Genomic DNA, 18537 nt, shown 5'->3' with positions numbered 1-18537 from the left:
ATTAAGTACTTTTGAAGTGTAGTCACTATTGTAATGTAGGAAAGGTCCCACAAACAGCAATGTAATAATGACCAGATAATCTATTTTTAGTGATATGGCATGGGATCTTTTATGTCCACTTGATGGGGCGTCGGTTTAACATCTCATCTGAAAGACAGTACCTCCAACAGGGCAGTAATCCCTCAGTACTGCACTAGAATATCAGACGAGATTTTGTGCCCAAGTCTCTGAAGTGGAACTTTGAACCCACAACCGTCTAACATCAGACATGTGACTGCTGCCAACTGAGCCAATGCTGACAGAGGGGTAAATTAGAAGGCGAGTCACCTGATGCAGTCTCACATGCTTCACAATGGTCAGTGTTGAAATGGCACAGATAGAGAGGGTGGGAGAAGGACCTTAGACTGTATTTTTGTGAGGAGAAGGGGATGTCAAACAGTGTTATAAAGTGACGGGAGACCAAAAGCAAACGAAATACCTTGAAAAGGGAGAGCTGTACACTCGACTTCTGAACCCATCCAGGAGAAATCCCAGTTGACCTGTTGTTAGTCGATGTTGTGATTTAGAATGATTTCCGTGTAATGTGACTGCTGCTGTTATACAGACCTCAGTGCACCATCAAACCAGTGGGACCTGGCTTTTTGCCAATGCTCCTCCACACTACTGAGCTGTAGTTCTTCTTTCACACACTGCACGGAGCTGGACAAATAATTCACAGAACAGCACCTACTATGAACTTTCTATTTATCTCAATACCTATGACTTGAGTAATTATGCTTTTCTCCACCTCTCCGCAGATCATATTAAATTCTATGCACAAGTACCAACCAAGACTCCACATCGTAAAAGCAGATGAAAATAATGCCTTTGGTTCGAAAAACACTGCCTTTTCCACCCATGTATTCACGGAGACAACATTCATTTCAGTCACATCATATCAGAATCACAAGGTAAGCCCTTTCTTGCCTCTTCCTAATGTTCCCCTTTTGAACGTTTCAGTCCCTTTCACATAACCTCAGAGCAAAGAATGTTCCTGTGATTGTTCAGCTCTCAAATGTTTTGGCTCCCATTATCCAAAACTGCATCCAGATTGGGACCAAGATCAGGGCCATGGTAAGTGATCAGGACTGTGTGGGGACCACAAGGTCAAGGCTAAGAGTGTGGAGCGAGAAACAAGGAACATGAGATCAGAGCCGAGGTAAATAGAAGGAGATTGTACCAGCCCTTTGAAGTGTGATGGAACCTGTATAGCTGAGGCTACGTCTTTATGGACACTTTCATAGTACAGGAGTGGGGCCGACAGGAGACGTGTGGGTCTCTCTCATCAGCTACACTCCATAATATAAACATCCCAATGTTTGGGGAACTATCTGCATCAGAGACTCCAGAAATATGCTGCCAGGTTAATAGAGCCAGTTTCAGTAAGGTAAATGTGGGAGACCCCTGTTTACACTCTGTAGGCCCTTTTACCTTGAAGGCAGCCTCATGGAGAGCAGCCTAAGTGTGCCGCTTTCCCAAGTTTAGGACTGTGTTTTGGTGCAGACTGGCTCCAAACTTAATGCTGGAGTTTTTGCCTCTCCTCTTCCTTCTCCTCCTTTAAGGCGCTGCTTAAAAGCTACTGCTTTGACCAAGCATTTGGTCGCCTGTCTCCGTCATTGGCTCGTTGTCAATATTTGTCTATTAACGCTCCTGTGAAGCACCTTCGGACATTTTACTATATTAAAAGCGCTTTATAAGTGCAAATTGTTGCTGCACACGACTGGCTGTGACTGGCCAGTGTAGATGTGCAAAGAGCTGACATTAGAGTGCGTGCTGAACTTATCCAAAACTCTGCTGCCCATATACTTACTCGCACCAAGTCCCATTCACCCATCACCCCTGTGCTCACTGACCTATATTGGCTCCCAGTCTGGCAACGCCTCGATTTTAAAATTCTCATCCTTGTTTGCAAATCCCTCCATGTCCTCGCCCCTCCCCATCTCTGTAACCTCCTTCAGGCCTACAACCTCTGAAATCTTTGCGCTCCGCTAATTCTGGCCTCTTGTGCATCCACGATTTTCATCACCCTACTGTTGACAGCATGCCTTCAGCTGTGTAGGTCCTAAGCTCCGGATTTCCCTCCCTAAACCTCTCTCCTCCTTTAAGACTCTCCTTAAAACCTACCTCTTTGACCAAGCTTTTGGTCACCTGTTCTAATATCTCCTTAGGTGGCTCGGTGTCAAATTTTGTCTCATAATGCTCCTGTAAAGAGCGTGGGATGTTTTTACTATGTTAAAGGCGCTATATAAATGCACGTTGTTGTTGTTCAACTGACTGTGTGTGCTTGTGTGTGGCTATCAAGATGCTATGAAGCCTCATGATCTTACAATGAGGGTAGCATGCGCTGAATCCAAATGAGGGTTTTAGTGGAGCCCAGAAGACTGGTGGCAGTCGGGAGGACCCGGTAAGTCAATGGGTCTTCCTGGTTGCTGGCCTTAGCAAGTTGCCATTGGTTGTACAAAACTTGCACATCAGGAGCTAGTGGTATAAGACTGATACAAAAGTAGCATATTAAGGAATTTGGTCCCCACAGTAAACAGCAGTGTCCATCACAACAGGTTGCCGACTGAAAACCAAAAAGTGGGAGAGTGGTGCACTGAGTTGCACTCCTGGACAGAAGCAGTGGTGGAATGGACAATATAAAGGAACCGTAATATAAACCAAATAATTCACAGCATTACATTGTTGGTTTCCTTTCCATTGACTTCACTATAGCAAACACTAAATGCAAGTCAACTGGTGAGATGTTAAACCGAGGCCCCTTCTGCCCTCTTGAGTGGACGTAAAAGATCCCACGGCACTATTCGAAGAAGAGCAAGGGAGTTCTCCCCGGTGTCCTGGCCAATATTTATCCCTCAACCAACATGATTAAAACAGATTTTCTGGTCATTATCACATTGCTGTTTTTGGGACAAATTAGCTGCTGTGTTTTCTACATGACAACAGTGACTACACTTCAAAAATATTTAATTGGCTTGGGACGTCCTGAAGTTGTGAAATGCGCTATATAAATGCAAGTTCTTTCTTTCAGTAACTTGTAAAGTTACAAAGGATACTGAATTGGACAGGTTAATGGTGAGAGAAAATCTGAGTTCCAAACAATAGCTCCTCTTATATTTGGGTTAAGTGATGTGCCAGTGCCACTGGCTCCCAATGGGTGGATTTCACCCAACCAGCGGCAACCCCAAAGGAAACTAGTTGGATTCACTGTGGCTGATGGTCAGAAGAACCAATTTGTCTTAACCAGTTCTTTCCAGCAGCCAGTCTTAGTGACTCTGGCAAGTTTATTTTGTGGTTGTCGCTGAATGTGTGAGGCCCAGCTCAGGTCTCACACAAGTAAAAGCAGCTAAGTGTACTAAAGTTAGGACAAAGGACCTTAAAGTGGTGTCATATCACAAGAATACAGAAGATAATACAGCACGGAGATAAGTGAATGGGCTCCAATCAAGCACTACAAAACCACCCAAATCCAGACGTGTATACCTCCCCAATCCAGTCAGGACAGCGCTATCCCTTTTCCAGTGAATTTCAACATCCGATCTACATCCATAAAATAAACAGCTGGTTCTATTATCAAATGTGTCTAGTCCTTTTTATCATATACTGGGATCAAAGTGCTGACAGTGATTAGTTGAAGGGTCATTGTGTGGTACAAAATGTGTTCCTAATTGTTTGTTAATTGGGGTCAGAGGACAATAGTCCACAGAAGCATCAGCAGGCGACAGTGTACAGACACTGGAGAGCTCAGACTGGTGCTGGCAATAGTACTGTCCTGTTATACTCAGGTGGAAAACATTTTCCTTTTGAATCTCTGACTCCTCTATGGGATAGATGGGATGGGGAAGAGGATGGATAGCAGTGATCCTGATTATCCTAAAAAGGCAAAGCAAGTCCGCAAATCTTTCAGAGACCATCACTGAACTTTACAGAAATGGTCCCAAGGATCTAAACATGTCACTCTTGCTTGGTTGGGTTTGGACTAATGGTTAAGAGGGCATTGACTGCCCTCACCTGTTTTTAAACCATGGGCATTACTTGCTAACTTGCAACATGACAGCACCATTCAACAACAACATCAACTTGCATTTATATAATGCCTTTAACGTAGTAAAAACATCCCAAGGTGCTTCACAGGAGCGATTATCAAACAAAATTTGACACCAAGCCACATAAAGAGATATTAGGACAGGTGATCAAAAGCTTGGTCGAAGAGGTAGGTTTTAAGGAGCATCTTAAAGGAGGAGAGATAGAGAGGTGGAGAGATTTAGGGAGGGAATTTCAGAGCTTAGGGCCTAGACAGCTGAAGGCAAGGTCACCAATGGTGGAGCAATTAAAATCGGGGATGCGCAGGAGGCCAGAATTGGAGCAGCACAGAGATCTGGAAGGGTTGTCCGAGATTCACATAAACAAACATCATCTTGCGCTCTAGTGTACGACACCAGCACAATAAAAATGAATGTGCTGCTCTGGGCTGTTTCCGGTGGGGATCCCTTTCTAACACCATCATGAAAAGTGAAAGTAAAGTGACGCAGCTACAGAAATAGAGAGAAAAATGCTGGAAATACGCAGCAAGTTGATCAGCATCTGAAAAGGTAAATCTTTTAAGAACTTATGATGAGGAGTCTATACCTGATAAATTAACCCATCCTTTCTGTTTTGAGAGGCTGATGGACATACTGTGCATTTCCAGTTGGTTGTCTCCAACTAAAGGACAACTTTACAGAGCCTTCCTTCTAACAGAGGGTCACCCAGCTTCCTCATTATAGTCTATTTTACTATTTTAAAAAATGAACACAATTTAAAAACTAAAGGTGACCACTAGCTGCGAGAACAGGAGATGCACAGAGAGACTTAAAATTCAAAATGAATACCAGGACTTACAATGCTATGGTAGCTAATCACAAATTCACTTAAAATTTATTCTCGGGATGTGGTAAGGCCGGCATTTATTGCCCCTCCTTAGTTGCCCTTGAGAAGGTGGTGATGGGCCTTCTTCTTGAACCACTGCGGTCCGTGTGGTGAAGATGCTCCCACTGTGCTGATAGGTAGGGAGTTCCAGGATTTTGACCTAGTGACATCACAGCAATATTATTTGCAATTCACATCAAAATTAAAATACATTATCTCATTATCATAAAAGCTGTAGGTGGCATCAGATAATCTTATTTGTGCTGACTTAATGAGAAGACGTTTATTTACTCAGTAAATGTCCCACCACCTGTTTCTTATAAGCATAAGTATTATCCCATTGCCTCAGGGGAATGTTCAGGTGCAATTAGTGAGCAGCTACACCTCAGGTAAGAGAAGTCAACATTCACTCTTGGTCTTTCTTAACCTTTGGCAATAGTTCATCGCTATGGAGATTTCAGAAACTTAAACTGGAATGAAGGATCCCTATTGGGGAGTGTTACAATGGTCATTTTACATTGCGTCAAATAAGGAATGACTAGAGGAAAAGGTAAGTGTAGAAGAAATAAAGAGTCCTCCTCCCTCCTAATATAATTGCCTTGAAAGAAATTGTAATATAAAGGCTCCCATCTTGTAGATAATTTAAATTTAATGTCTCGTCCCACTGTTCTGGGTTTCTAAATTCAGCAACTGAGCTTTCACCAGCCACAGGCTTCATCACTGAGTGCCTTCATGAGATTCAAACAAAATCAGCATCCAGTACTGTCCCGCATATGGTCTGGAATGCACCTAATAGTGATTACCATGCAATGCCTCTCAATGGGGTTGCGGACCAGAAAATATACCAACCCGTGGCAGACCTTATAGAGCTGCTCACTGATGTTATCCAAGTGGCTCCCTGGTAAGTTTGGATGCTAGGATTGGTGGATTGGGAAATTACATTAAAATTTTAAAATTTAGACTTGTAGAAGTCAGAAAACTTTTTAAACAATTTTTGTAATTTAAGTGAATGGGAATTATAAAACTCTCAGGAATATTTTGATCCACCAACACTTCAAATTTAAAATTCTCAGCCTCTTGTTCAAGTCCCTCCATAGCTTCATCCCTCCCTATCTCTGTAACCTCCTTCAGCCCTTTGACTCTGCCTTCCTCTAACCCTGGCCTCTTATGCTGAGAATGTTGACTCGTGCAATAAGAGATACCAGATCTACCCCTGCTCTCCATCCATAACCCGGTTGGATGCTACTTGCCCTTTGCCATGATGCGCCCTGTTGGATCTGCTCGTTATTGGTTGGGTTTGCTTTCTTCTGCTGTCCTGCAGCGGTTATTCCGATTGGTCGAGCTAACCATGATGACAGCTCCCGTCTCCATTCAACCTTCCATGTTTCCATGGAGCTGAAGTCCGGCATTTTCACCCATGTTACATTTTAGCAGAAAGCCAAAATGCAGTAACCAAGGAATTAAAGCACACATAACGATCTAAAAACACTTGCACACTCTGCTTTTTGTCTTACCATTTTACCAACAAACGCACAGAAAGGTTAAAGTACATGTGCATTCACCATGCGAATGAGTATTGAGATCTCATGCTCAATGATGGAGGGCATAATCTTAAAATTAGACCCAGGCCATTTAGGAGTAAAATCAGGAAGCACTTTTTCACACAAAGAGTATTGGAAATCTAGAACTCTCTCCCCAAAAGGCTGTGGATGCTGGGTCAGTTGAAATTTTCAAGACTGAGATCAATAGATTTTTGTTGGGTAATGGTATCAAGGGATGTGGAGCAAAAATAGGTAAATGCAGTTAAGGTGCAGATCACTGCACTGAAATATCAGCCTGGATTATGTGCTCAAGTCTCTGGAGTGGGACTTGAACCAACAACTTTCTGACTCAGAGAAAAGAGTGCTACCACTAAGCCACAACACTGGGATAAAGGAACCAGATTTAGCAGTCTCCTGGAATCTGAGTTAAACTGAAGCAATATAAAAGCAGCGCTATCGTGCCAGCTGACCAGAGCCCACCTGCTTCAGTAGCAACGTTTTCATGCTAGGAGAAAGTGGCAGTAGAGCTCACTTTTTCCTAACATTACGAATTTTCCATTCAAAATTTTTGAAGTTCACAGAAAATCCAATAAACCATCTGGGTACTTTGGCTTCATACTGTGCTGAAATTATACTGCAGCCGGTGTGAACTTGAAGTAGTGTGTGATGGGATCCTGGGCACACTGGTTGGCTTTAGCAGGTTCAGGTGTCAGGCCAGGACTTGTACGGCTACCTTGTGCTTTGCTGCACAAGCAAAACTGCTTTGCATTGATGCAACAGTAGCAGTATAAATCTACCCAATTACACCCTTATGAGAGCAAAAATTACATCTTCGGTAGTGGGATGTATGACCAGGTAACTGCATGTCAAATCTGAAACACAAGTATTTGTGATTACAGGTGTATCTGGCTGTGCGTTAGTTAAAAAGAATCACATAGAATTTACAGCACAGACACAGGCCACTCAGCCCAACTGGTCTGTGTTGGTGTTTATGCTCCACCTTACTTCATCGAACCCTATCGTTCTATTCCTTGCTTCCTCATGTACTTATCTAGTTTTCCCTTAACTGCATCTATGCTAGTTCCCTCAACTACTCCATGTGATAGCAAGTTTCACATTCTCTGGGTAAAGAAATTTCTCCTGAATTCCTTATTGGATTCATTAGTTATCTTATATTTACGACCCCTAGTTTTGGACAGTTGATAGTATAAACTGACAGTGCAGTTACAGTAAGCAACTTCAAGCTTAGCATATACGAGATGCTCTTAGGATAGGAGAAACATAATGTACCGTTTTTAAAAGGCCTTTTAAATTGTAATCCAGTTATATAAATCCATTCCAAGTTCTTGTGAAAAAAATTCATTCCGGGTTTTGTGTAAAAACTCCACTCCCGATTTGGTGAAAATATGTTTAGAGAATGAATACAGGAAGAAAAACAAACTGAGGAAGATCATGTAATAAACAGCAGGCACAACATATGATGTTGGGCTTTTAAACAGAAGCTTGTCTTGTGTCCTTTATTCACTGCAGTTGTGTCTTCTTTGAGATTTCTCCTTGTACGCTAGAATCAGAAACCATCAGCTGGGTGGTTCCATTCCTTTGCTGGGAGTCAGAACAAGGCATTCTCAACTTGGAAATAAGTTGGAAATAAATACCAGTACAATAAATTACTGCAAATCTGTCCATTTTTTAATAAATATGATAGATTGGAAATGATGACTAAGTAACTACAGAAATAAAACTCCAACAGTCTTTATGACTGTTTCCTAGCCTGCCAAAAAAAAATGAAAATGGCATAATGCCTTCCAGAAGTCCCAAGCATCTCTCGGTTCCATTGAAAGTGTTTTCCAACATCATAAAACAGCACTCCAACTGATCAGGAATAACATAATAATTTCTCAATTAAATTAGCACCACGAAGGAACTCCTAATATTGTAGTCATGAGTAAGGCTGCTGCTAAAAGGAGAAATAGATGCAAAGCTATGGGTAATGACACAGGCAAATAGTCTATTGAACACAATGGTCACTGTGACAATGCTAATGTTATATGTAAAATGCAGCCGGCCAGCATCGAGTAATGACTATTATAAATAAAAACAGAAAAGACTGGAAATACTCAGTGGGTCAGGCAGCATCTGTGGAGAGGTAAAAAGAGTTAACGTTTCAGGTCAATGACCTTTATACCAGTTTAATATGCTGGATCGCTCCTCATCAAGGTTTTACATCAGTTATTGGTCGCTCTGGAGTAATTAAGTCATTTGGAAGAGTCCTTTGCACTGGGAATTGAACACGAGCTATTGGAAAAATGGGCTTGATGGGAGAAATGGCCTTTTTTATGATTCCTTATCTTGACCTTACCTTAATTTTAATGGACTGAAAAACGTGCGCTAGAATTTTGTTCAATATTTAACAGACTCTTGAATTCAATCAGAAGCCAGTCTTATGAAGGATATTTGATCCATTAGAGACGTCATCATTATATGCATGTTTAGATGCGCTCAATCTCCGCTCGTCCCGCTCTGCTGCCATAAGCTTGGCAAAGTAGGACCGCCTGCCGGAGATAGGAGTTTGGAAACTCACTGCTGTGCTTCGCCGCAGTGTAACTGGGCTCGGTTCTCACATAGATCTTCAAAAAATAAATGTGCCGGTTTCCGGACAGCAGTCGGACTGCACGGGAAACTTGGCCTTTTAAATTTGAAATCTCCCAGGATTATTTATTTGACACTGGGCATTAGGGATGTACAGGCGCCCTTTGCTGCAAGGGTGTAAATGGTGGAATTACATTGGGTGATGCACCTGACCCAAAATTCGCCTGAAATTCTGACGGGCTGAGAGTCGTTGTATAACAGGCTCCTGCCCAATTCCCAGCTCTGCCCACACACATTGCAACATTTTAATAGTAGAATAACACGGGAAATTTGGGGTCATTGTATTTTTAATATCTGCTTATTGCGCATATTATTCCATTGTAAATAAAGATATTAGTCACTTTAGTCCGCAAACCTCCGTGTGATTATATCTATAGCAGAGAGTTTGGCAGTGTAGCATGAGACAACGTTAAACACAGTAAACGGATTGATGCAAGAGGGGTGATTGTCAGTCAGTTTGGGATGCACCGCTGCAAGGGGACAAGGTCTGCTTATGGGAACTGCTGTTAGACCGTTGAAAGATAAGACCGTTTTAAAACCCCGAAATTGTAACGGGGAAAAGGGAACCAAAGTTAGCACTTTTTAAAGTGGAGTAAAGATTACACTTAGTGCTGTGCTAACGGATCCACTCATGGGTTAGGGGACTTGTAGCCAGTGCAGTGCTATCAGATATGATGACAAGTTTGGATAATAAGACACTATGATAATATGTGTTTGAGGTGGTCCTGATAGATCCGACCAATGCTTGTCTCTAGTCAAAGTAATATTTTCATTTTTTCCAGATGCTACATTCCATTGCCCTCATCTATTAAACAAACGAATCAGCCGATGGAGTGCTGGGTGACCTCTCTTCATTTAAGGAGTAAAATAAGTTAACTAGGTTACAATATGAGCCATAAACGCCCAGAGACTTTTGAATCTTTGAGTTTTCATAGGAACAGGAGTTGGCCATTCAGCCCCTCGAGCCTGCTCCGCCATTTGATAAGATATAAATGGCGTGGCGCACATTCTTTATTTTGCTTAAGACTACATAAAATGAAATTGATATACTCTATAGGGATTCTTTGACTACACAGGAAAATGATCACAAGAGGGACTTTGGACATGATCACATCAGGGCATGATCTAAAATGAAATTGTCCGCTGTTTCTGATATTAGAACCAATATTTCAAAGTATTAAATGGAGCTTTCCTATATTTTTACTCCGATTTAAAAGGTTGAATTGAATGGATGTGTTTTAGTATTTCAAATATATTTCAGTAATGGACTTTTTTTTAAACAATGAACTGAGCTAGCAACTGAGCTCCAGAGACAGGAAGCTTTGGGCCGCCAGCTCACCACCATCTGGACAACAGCCGCACGTTCACCCGCTGGCTTTACTGAGCTGCTCGTAGCCAAACTCTTGTGCCCAGTTTCAGGCTGTTGGTATCACCGAGTTAGAATGTTGACATCTTGATGGTGATCCTGTTATCGTGTTTTAAATCAGTTCCGAAGACATATTTATTTTCCAAGAGGGAAACAGTTGCCATGAGTCTGTTTAGTGGGAGTATGAAATAGCCGCTTTAGGAATGAGGAGAGTAGCTTCCGATTCACCTCCCAGCCTTGGTTCTACTGTACTAGGCAGGCATTCCACTTGTACTCAACACGTAAAGGATCCAGGGGAATCTGTTGTAGTTCATCTGTTCTCTGATTTGAAATGCTTCAATGCAGCACTGAAGTAAACCGGCATAGAATTTTCTCCTATTCGTAGTCATTGCCTCAATCACAAACTCTAACTAAAACAATGTAAATAAGGAATAAATACTCACAAGCTGCGATTAAAGAAGATGTAGGCCCATACTTTATCCCATAATCAGACAGCGGCGGCGGGTATTTATGGTGCACTCTAAAAAGGGGGAGAACAGGAACTGTGATGGATGTTTTGGGATAGAAAAGTTGAGCCTGAAATAAGTTGTTGGGGAGCAAATGAATATAAATATTGTGTCTCATCCTCACAGATTACCCAGCTAAAGATTGAAAACAACCCATTTGCTAAGGGATTCAGAGGAGGAGACGACAGTGACCTGCGCGTATCTCGTTTACAGAGGTACGTTATGCAACAAACATGCAGGTACAATATTTCATTTAAATAGTCGGAATCTTTTTCTTCTGATTTTAGTCTTTACTTCTCTTTCTACAGGTTTCCCTCCTCCATCGCACCATGTCATTTCCGCGCATGGAAAGATGGTCTGTTCCTAGGCTTCTGCCACTCTTCGAGAGTTGATTCAGGGGCTGGGGTCTAACAGCCTAGATTTTCCAGTCGGAAATACCCTTTTTCATGCGTGAAGTGGGTGTTTCCAATCAGAAAATTGGGTGGAAACCAAAGGAAGCTGCAAAGGGTTATTGATAAAAAGTGGGAATGGGCTAAAAAGTAGCAGGTAGAATTCAATGTCAGTAAGTGTAAGGTGAAAAAAAATAACAACAATAATTATACTTTGAATGGAAGTAGGCTGGGTGCTGTTGAAGAAGAGGGATTTGAGGGTACAAGTTCACAAAGCAGGTTCCTTCAACCTCTTTCCTTTCATTCCCTTTTCTTTCACCCCCTGTCCCTTCATCCCCTTTTCCTACATCCAACTGTCCAATCTAATCTTGCAAGTTGACAGGTTGATAAGACCGTTAAACAAAATGGCTAATAGAATTCTAGATTTTATCACAAGAGGTATAGAATATAACAACTAAGAGGTAATGGGGAGCCTATATAAAACCTTAATGAGATCTCGGTTAAAATACTGTGCGCAGTATTGGGCTCCACACCAAAGGAAGGATATTGAGACTTTAGAGAGGGTACAATGCAGATTCACTACGATACTTCCTGGTATGATGAAATTCTAAAACAAAGAAAGACTTGAAACATTGGGGCTTTTTTTCTTTAGAACAATGCATATTACGATAGAAGTGTTTATAATTATGAAAGGATGAGACAGGGTAGATAGTAGACTGTTCCAGTAGTTGAAGGTCTAGAATGAAAGGCCATAGATACAAAATTAAGTGTAAGAGAGCAAGAGAAACTGAGGCTGTGCGATTTACTTCTAGGGTTAATGGTTGAGGCAAAAACTATGTCAAAATGCAAGATTAGATTGGACAGTTAGATGGAGAAAAGTGAGATGAAGGAAAAGGAAATGAAAGAAAAGGAGATGAAGGGATATGGGAATAGGATGGGTAAAGGCGATTAGGGCTATTCGCTCTTGTGGAGGGTAAACGCCAACACAAACTGGTTGGGCCGAATGGCCTGTTTCCATGTTGTAACTTCTATGTATTTCTATGTACATTAATGTCAATCAAAACTCTTTGTTCCCTTTGATTTTAAAGGGCATTCTGATGATGAGATTCCTTCCTTAAAATAAAGAACTTTTGGTCAGAATGGAAAAGTTTAACAAGAAAAATGAAGGTGGATTGGGGAAGGATGGAAGGGGTAATTCCTCCTAAATATGGAAAGCTGTTATCACAGTTTATAAGATTTTTACACGTGTTTGTGTGCCTCTGTGAAGAACAAACCTTTGTCTCAGCCCAGATTTTTAAATCTATATCTCATTTAAAATGTTATGTCTGCGTGCACTTCCTGTCTAAAAACCATACTTCCTATTCTCATGTTTTTGTCACACTTATGTGTCAACATTTTTGATTATAAATTCCTATGTGCACAGTTATAATGGAAACTGTCTATGTAAACTTGTCACACTGTAATTACACTCTCCCAACAGCAGTGGCATTTTAATTCTTTTTGCATCTCTCAATTCCTCAGTCTGTACTGCAGAGAAATATTTTATTAAAAATTTTATGTTTGCGCACCCTGGTCCAATTGTCCCCCCCTCTAACCCCACTTCACCTGAAGACTACTCTTGGTCTTGACTCCCCATGTGCAATGTTACAGGAGATCAACTAGAAAAAATAAAAAATTCTTCCCAATGTCTTTTTTCTTTGCAGGGAATATCCAGTCATTTCAAAAAGCATTGTTAGGCAAAGACTCATATCTAATCACGGTCAGTTGACGCCGAAGATGGAAGGCAACACACCTCATGGGACGCAGGGTCACCAGCACTATCCATACGACAACAACGGACCCATACAGCTAACTGCATCGGGCACTCAGGATCTGGCACTCAGTCCTTTTGCAGCACAGAGAGATTCGGGACTAATCTATCACTGTTTCAAACCAAGAGGTAACTGGTGACAAAGTTTAAGTGCATACTTAGTGATGATTGATATATGAGGCTCAAGCAAAGAGTAAAGAATAGTATTGAAATACTAATTAATGCTTTCAAAGAATTCTGTTTAAGGCTACTGCCCAAAATATCAAAAGAATCCCCTCTACTTGGGAAGTTTTACATGTTGGATACTCTTCCATCCTCCCCCCACATACCCCCTTTACTGCTAACTTTCCCTCTTGCTTGGCTACAAGCAGCAAACCAAGGAAATCTTCCCATAGGTCCTTCCTTCTGATGCTCTCCCATCCCCCAAGTCACATTATACTGTTACTCCAAGACATGAAACTTACTGCCAGAGAGTAGCTGCTGAATCAAATAACAAGAATGGATCTGTAATGAAAAGTGAAAGTTCCTTGTATCTCATCAGTTCCAGTATTAGATACAGAATGTTAGATGGCTAGTAGCATGTCACAAGGCAGCACAAGGTTTAATCAAGCTGACCTCATGGCAAAAACATTAATCAGCAGAACCTCAACATTCAGTTACTGTTTTAATCTTACTGCTACCTATTTGCTGTTTACTTATCAACATGGCATGTATTTAATTAATCTTTATTCTGACTTTCCCTCCCATTATCTGGTGGGTGCACCAAACATAGTAAAGGCAGTATGATACAAATGGGAAGGTAAAATATAGCCTGAAGGTACAGGACTTAATAAGACTGCTATTATAATATATTTTTATACAACATGCTGCATATTTATATTTTACAAGTCTGCAGTCCTGGTGTGGAGCTTTACAGAGGACAATGTGCCTGATTTGCGCCCCTCCCAAATCTCTAGTTATTAATTTTATGGCTGAAAAATTGGCAGGGCCGTGATTCAGGTGTGCTGACCTCCACACCTGTCAGATACGCCGTCCTGTCGAGTGAGGCCCCGCATTGTGCATGCTAACTCATACAATATAATCCATAAACGATATGTAAATGTTATGTATATCACAAATCGTATGCTCTAAGTTCATATAACATATATATTCTATAAACTATACATTACGTAAAGTGTATTCTATATCATACACAAGATTTTTTTGCAGAAATTATGAACTACACAAATATTGCCACAATCCAGCACATCTCGCAGTAAGCAGCATGCACAGGGAGCCTGTCAGAAATCACAGCCTGTGATTTTCCATAGTGGATGGTAAACCATATGGTGGTCGCCCTCAATTTCCTGGAAAGCATTTTCTGTCAGTGCTAATAGAAATTCAAGATCGTAGAATCACCCCTATAGTTTATGTTATATAACACACTATATATAAAGCTACATGCACTGTTACCTATGCAAATTATTTATTAAACTATAAATCTCTGGTTATATAAACTATACATTGTTTATATAAATATATAACGCACCATATATAAGTTTGTATCTAAGAATTTTTTTTGCCCGCTAGTATGTCTGTCTGAATAAAGTTATTATCCCATTGACATTAATGGGAAATGTAATTTGACTGTGGTGAGGATGGGAGGAAAGGGGGTGATAAGGTAAATGAAAAGGGCTGCTTGGTCTTGTCAGGGAATGTGACACGTAAATATAAGTACTGTGGGTGTCTGGGTAAGTGCAACAACAGGGTCTGGAAGCAGGCTGTCAGTAATTAACCGAGCCCGGGCTGATAAGCATTCCTTGTGTTGATCGATGTTAAGAAGCTTGGTCTTTGTAGCTGTACAGTAATGGTATTTTTATAACAGAGAGCTGATACGATCCTCTGATTTCTCCTTGGACTAGCTGTTTCCACTTATACAAGATAATACATCGCAATAAATTACTGAAACTTCCAGTTTTTCTAAAACAAGATAAACATGCGCCAATGAAAACAAGAGCTTGGAAAGCAGCATTTTTACTGAAAAATAACCAGTTTCTAAAAAAGTAAAAAAGGTTATTTTTGTTTCCCTCACTTTGCTGTTATTTTATTCCCTTTTTCACATTCCCTCATGCTACCAGCTGATGGGGCAGGACAGACAGGCAAGCTGCTCTTTTGCCAATGAGTTCTGTGTCTTACCAAAAGCAAGATGCTGCTGGAAATCTGAAATAAAAACAGAAATGCTGGAGAAGCTCAGCAAGTGGGGCAGCATCTGTGGAGAAAGAAACAGAGTTAACATTTCAGGTCAAAGGGTGCTGTACTAACCCTTCGGCCTGAAACATTAACTCTGTTTCTTTCTCCACAGATGCTGCCTGACATGCTGAGCTTCTCCAGCATTTTCTGTTTTTATTTCTGTCTTATCAACGAGCTGACAAGAGAGGTGTAATTACCGCCTGGGCAAATTACAGCCTAGGCATCACTTAGTCCCGGTCTTTACTGAGAAACACTTTTGCTTAGTATCTCTTACCAACAAACTCTCCCAAAATCAGGATCTTGCTGCAGCGAGAAATCACGGGGATAAACCCATGTCATTTTTCCTTGGTTGTTTTTTGCTCTGGTTCATTGAAACCAATTGTAGCTCCTCTTCCAACTCAGCACGCATTGGCAATCTCAACTGGAGCCTTCCTGCTCCGAGCAGCTCTGTTCCACACCAGCCAATTGTCCTTAGCGACTGTCCCATGGTAGACTGTATTCTTATCCCCACTTTTCTCTATACTTCCTGTAAATAATTTCCTAACTGAGAGAATATGCAAGTGTCACAGAGATTAGAGGCTACAAGAAAAAGTCCTCCCCCCACCCCCCTCAATTTCCTTCCATCCTGTGGGTGGAAGGAGCAGGGAACTCTTCACTTACATTTACTTCTGGCGCAGCTCTACCTCAGATGTGGAAATCAGTACATGAGGAACTGCATGGAAGGGAATGGCGTTGTCCCAATGGGTCGCACAGTTTATCAGAAAGCGAGCATACGGCAACAACAATGCTGTTGCTGAATCCTTCCTCCTGGCAAGTTTATATATTGACATTGCTGGAATCCTTTTCAAGAAGTTACCTAATTAAAGCGTTTTGTATCATTCCCGATCACTCACATTTGCAAATCCCAATCCCAACCTCGGAATTCTTGGCAGGTCAATTGTGCATTTTTCAGGGTCTAACTATAAACACTTGGGGCATGATATTGACCCCGAGCCAGGAAGGGGGCGGGGGGGGGGGTCAAATTGCGGACAGGAAACCCAAAAGTATGGGTTTCCCAAATGTCCTTACGATTTTGGCGTAAGGACATCTTTTTTTTTGTCGGTTTGCCGTCCAACTTACCGGCCTGATTGACAGGCTGGTCTCAGTCGGACGGGAGACCAGCTAGGGAGAGGACGTGTTCAGGTAAGTCTTTGATTGTATGGATGGGTGGGGGGCATGGGTGGACAGGGGGGCATAGGTGGGCACAGGGCATGGGTTGGCACAGGGGCATAGGTTGGCATGGGGGCGTAATTCATGGGGGAGGGATTAGGGGTCAGTCACGGGGTCATATTGGGGTCATCACAGGGGTCCGTGATCGTTGGGGGGGAGGATCGGGGTCCGCGATTGGGGTCAGGGGTCTGCGATCGGGGATCGGGGCCCGCAATCGTTGGGGTTCACTGCAGGTAGGTTTGTTGGGTCTGGATGATGCATTCCTACTCCTCCGAGCCCACAAGCTGTGCCAGAAAGGCACCTACCTGTTAGTCTCGGGCCTTCTCGCCTCCTTTCATGAGACGTAAAAGAGAAACCCCGGGAATCCCGGCCCCCTGGGGTTGAAATCGGAGTCTTAGGCTTGTTGGTGGCTTTAATTACTTATCTCTGCCTTGCTGCTTTTTTAGCTCTAAATAAACAGACATTTGCCCCCAGAACTTTGGGCTAGGCATTTGCTAGGTATTAGGCCCAGTTGTGGTAAAATGGAGGCCCGAAGCCTCATTGAAAGGTTTTAAGGCCCGACCCACCTCATGGGAGCGGGTTGGTCGCCCGCCCCTCATCCTGCCCCGGTGAAAACTGGAAATGGGCGGGTTGGAGGCGGGTCTGAAATGGTTGCAATTTTGAATGCCTGCTCCCACCCATCTGTTTTTCACTGTTAAAATCTTGCCCTTGGAGCTTCTTAGTTTTCAGTGTGCAGCATAGCCACAGATAGATAGTTCATACTCTTACAGACTTAAGGTACAGAAAATCAGAGATTACATTGCTGAAGGCATTTGTTTTGCCTCATTGATTGTGATACAGTAAATCTTCAGAAGTTGCTGATTATTTTTTAGACTGAGCACAAGTCCTGGAAGGAGGAGATAATTATTTGTACAATTCTGGTGGGTTCAGGCCAGCTTCACATGAAAATCCTAGGTTCAATTGCTGTGAGAACAGACAACTGGTAGTCAGATATTGAGTAAGGGAGAATGGCTTTTATTAACAAAAAACAAAGTGCCACATAGATAGTTTCTCCCTAAACTACACTATCAAAAAAAAACCCTATCCTAACTTGTTTCGAGGAGTATAACCTCGTATTCAGCCCCTTGGTCTGCCTTTGACCCCTGTTTCCTGGAGCAACCTCAATCGTTGACCTTTGGGCCTAGTTGATAGCGTCTCCCATAAGCACGTGGAGATATTTTCACAGATCTGCCGGGGCCTTCTACATTGTAGGCTACGTTCTGATCTCTATCTCAAGCTTAATAGTCTCTGCTCTTCTGGCTTCAGAGCTTTGCTACACTCTGAGTCTTAGGCTTGTTGGTGACTTTAATTACTGATTCTCTGCCTTGCTGCTTCTTTAGCTCCTGTATAAACAGACATTTACCCCCAGAACTTTGGGTTAGGCATTTGGTAGGTATTAGGCCCAGTTGTTTACGTATTGGGAGACAGTCCACACCTTTACACTCAGCAAAGGACAAAATAGGGCAAATCAACTGGGTTTCTCATGCCCCTCTTGGTGTCTGGTTACAGAGTGGCAATAGCAGTGGAAAGGATAGCCTGCTGCTAACTGCTTTTGCAGCCAAGGAATGGTACATGATGCAGGGGAATGCTAAAGGAACGGGAGGAGAAGAATGCATACCCTTGTGGGACAAATTACATTAAATCTGAAGGAACTTTTGGATGGCAGATTAGAAAACATCCGAATATTTATTATGGTGTGTTGTGGTGTATCACAGAAATTGAAGGCTTGTTAAGAGAGAATCATAGAATCAAAGAAAAGTTACAGCATGGAAGGAGGCCATTCGGCCCATCGAGTCCGCGCCAGCTCTATGCACGAGCAATCCAGCTAGTCCCACTCCCCTGCCCTATCCCC

At 42.1% G+C, this 18537-nt stretch overlaps 1 protein-coding gene across 1 annotated transcript in view; it reads left to right on the top strand.

Moving 5' to 3' along the window:
* Positions 1-18537, top strand: part of tbx4 (T-box transcription factor 4) — a 70300-nt gene that overhangs the window by 48300 nt on the left and 3463 nt on the right. Inside the window, exons 5-7 of the mRNA XM_067967953.1 lie at positions 798-950; positions 11136-11248; positions 13102-13337. Of these exons, the coding sequence (XP_067824054.1) occupies positions 798-950; positions 11136-11248; positions 13102-13337 (502 nt within the window). The remainder of the gene's footprint in view (positions 1-797; positions 951-11135; positions 11249-13101; positions 13338-18537) is intronic.

Source organism: Heptranchias perlo, chromosome 28 (assembly GCF_035084215.1).
Source record: "Heptranchias perlo isolate sHepPer1 chromosome 28, sHepPer1.hap1, whole genome shotgun sequence".
NCBI lineage: Eukaryota > Metazoa > Chordata > Chondrichthyes > Hexanchiformes > Hexanchidae > Heptranchias > Heptranchias perlo.
Note: the sequence above shows the minus strand (reverse complement) of the source record. Positions and strands in the feature narration are given on the sequence as shown.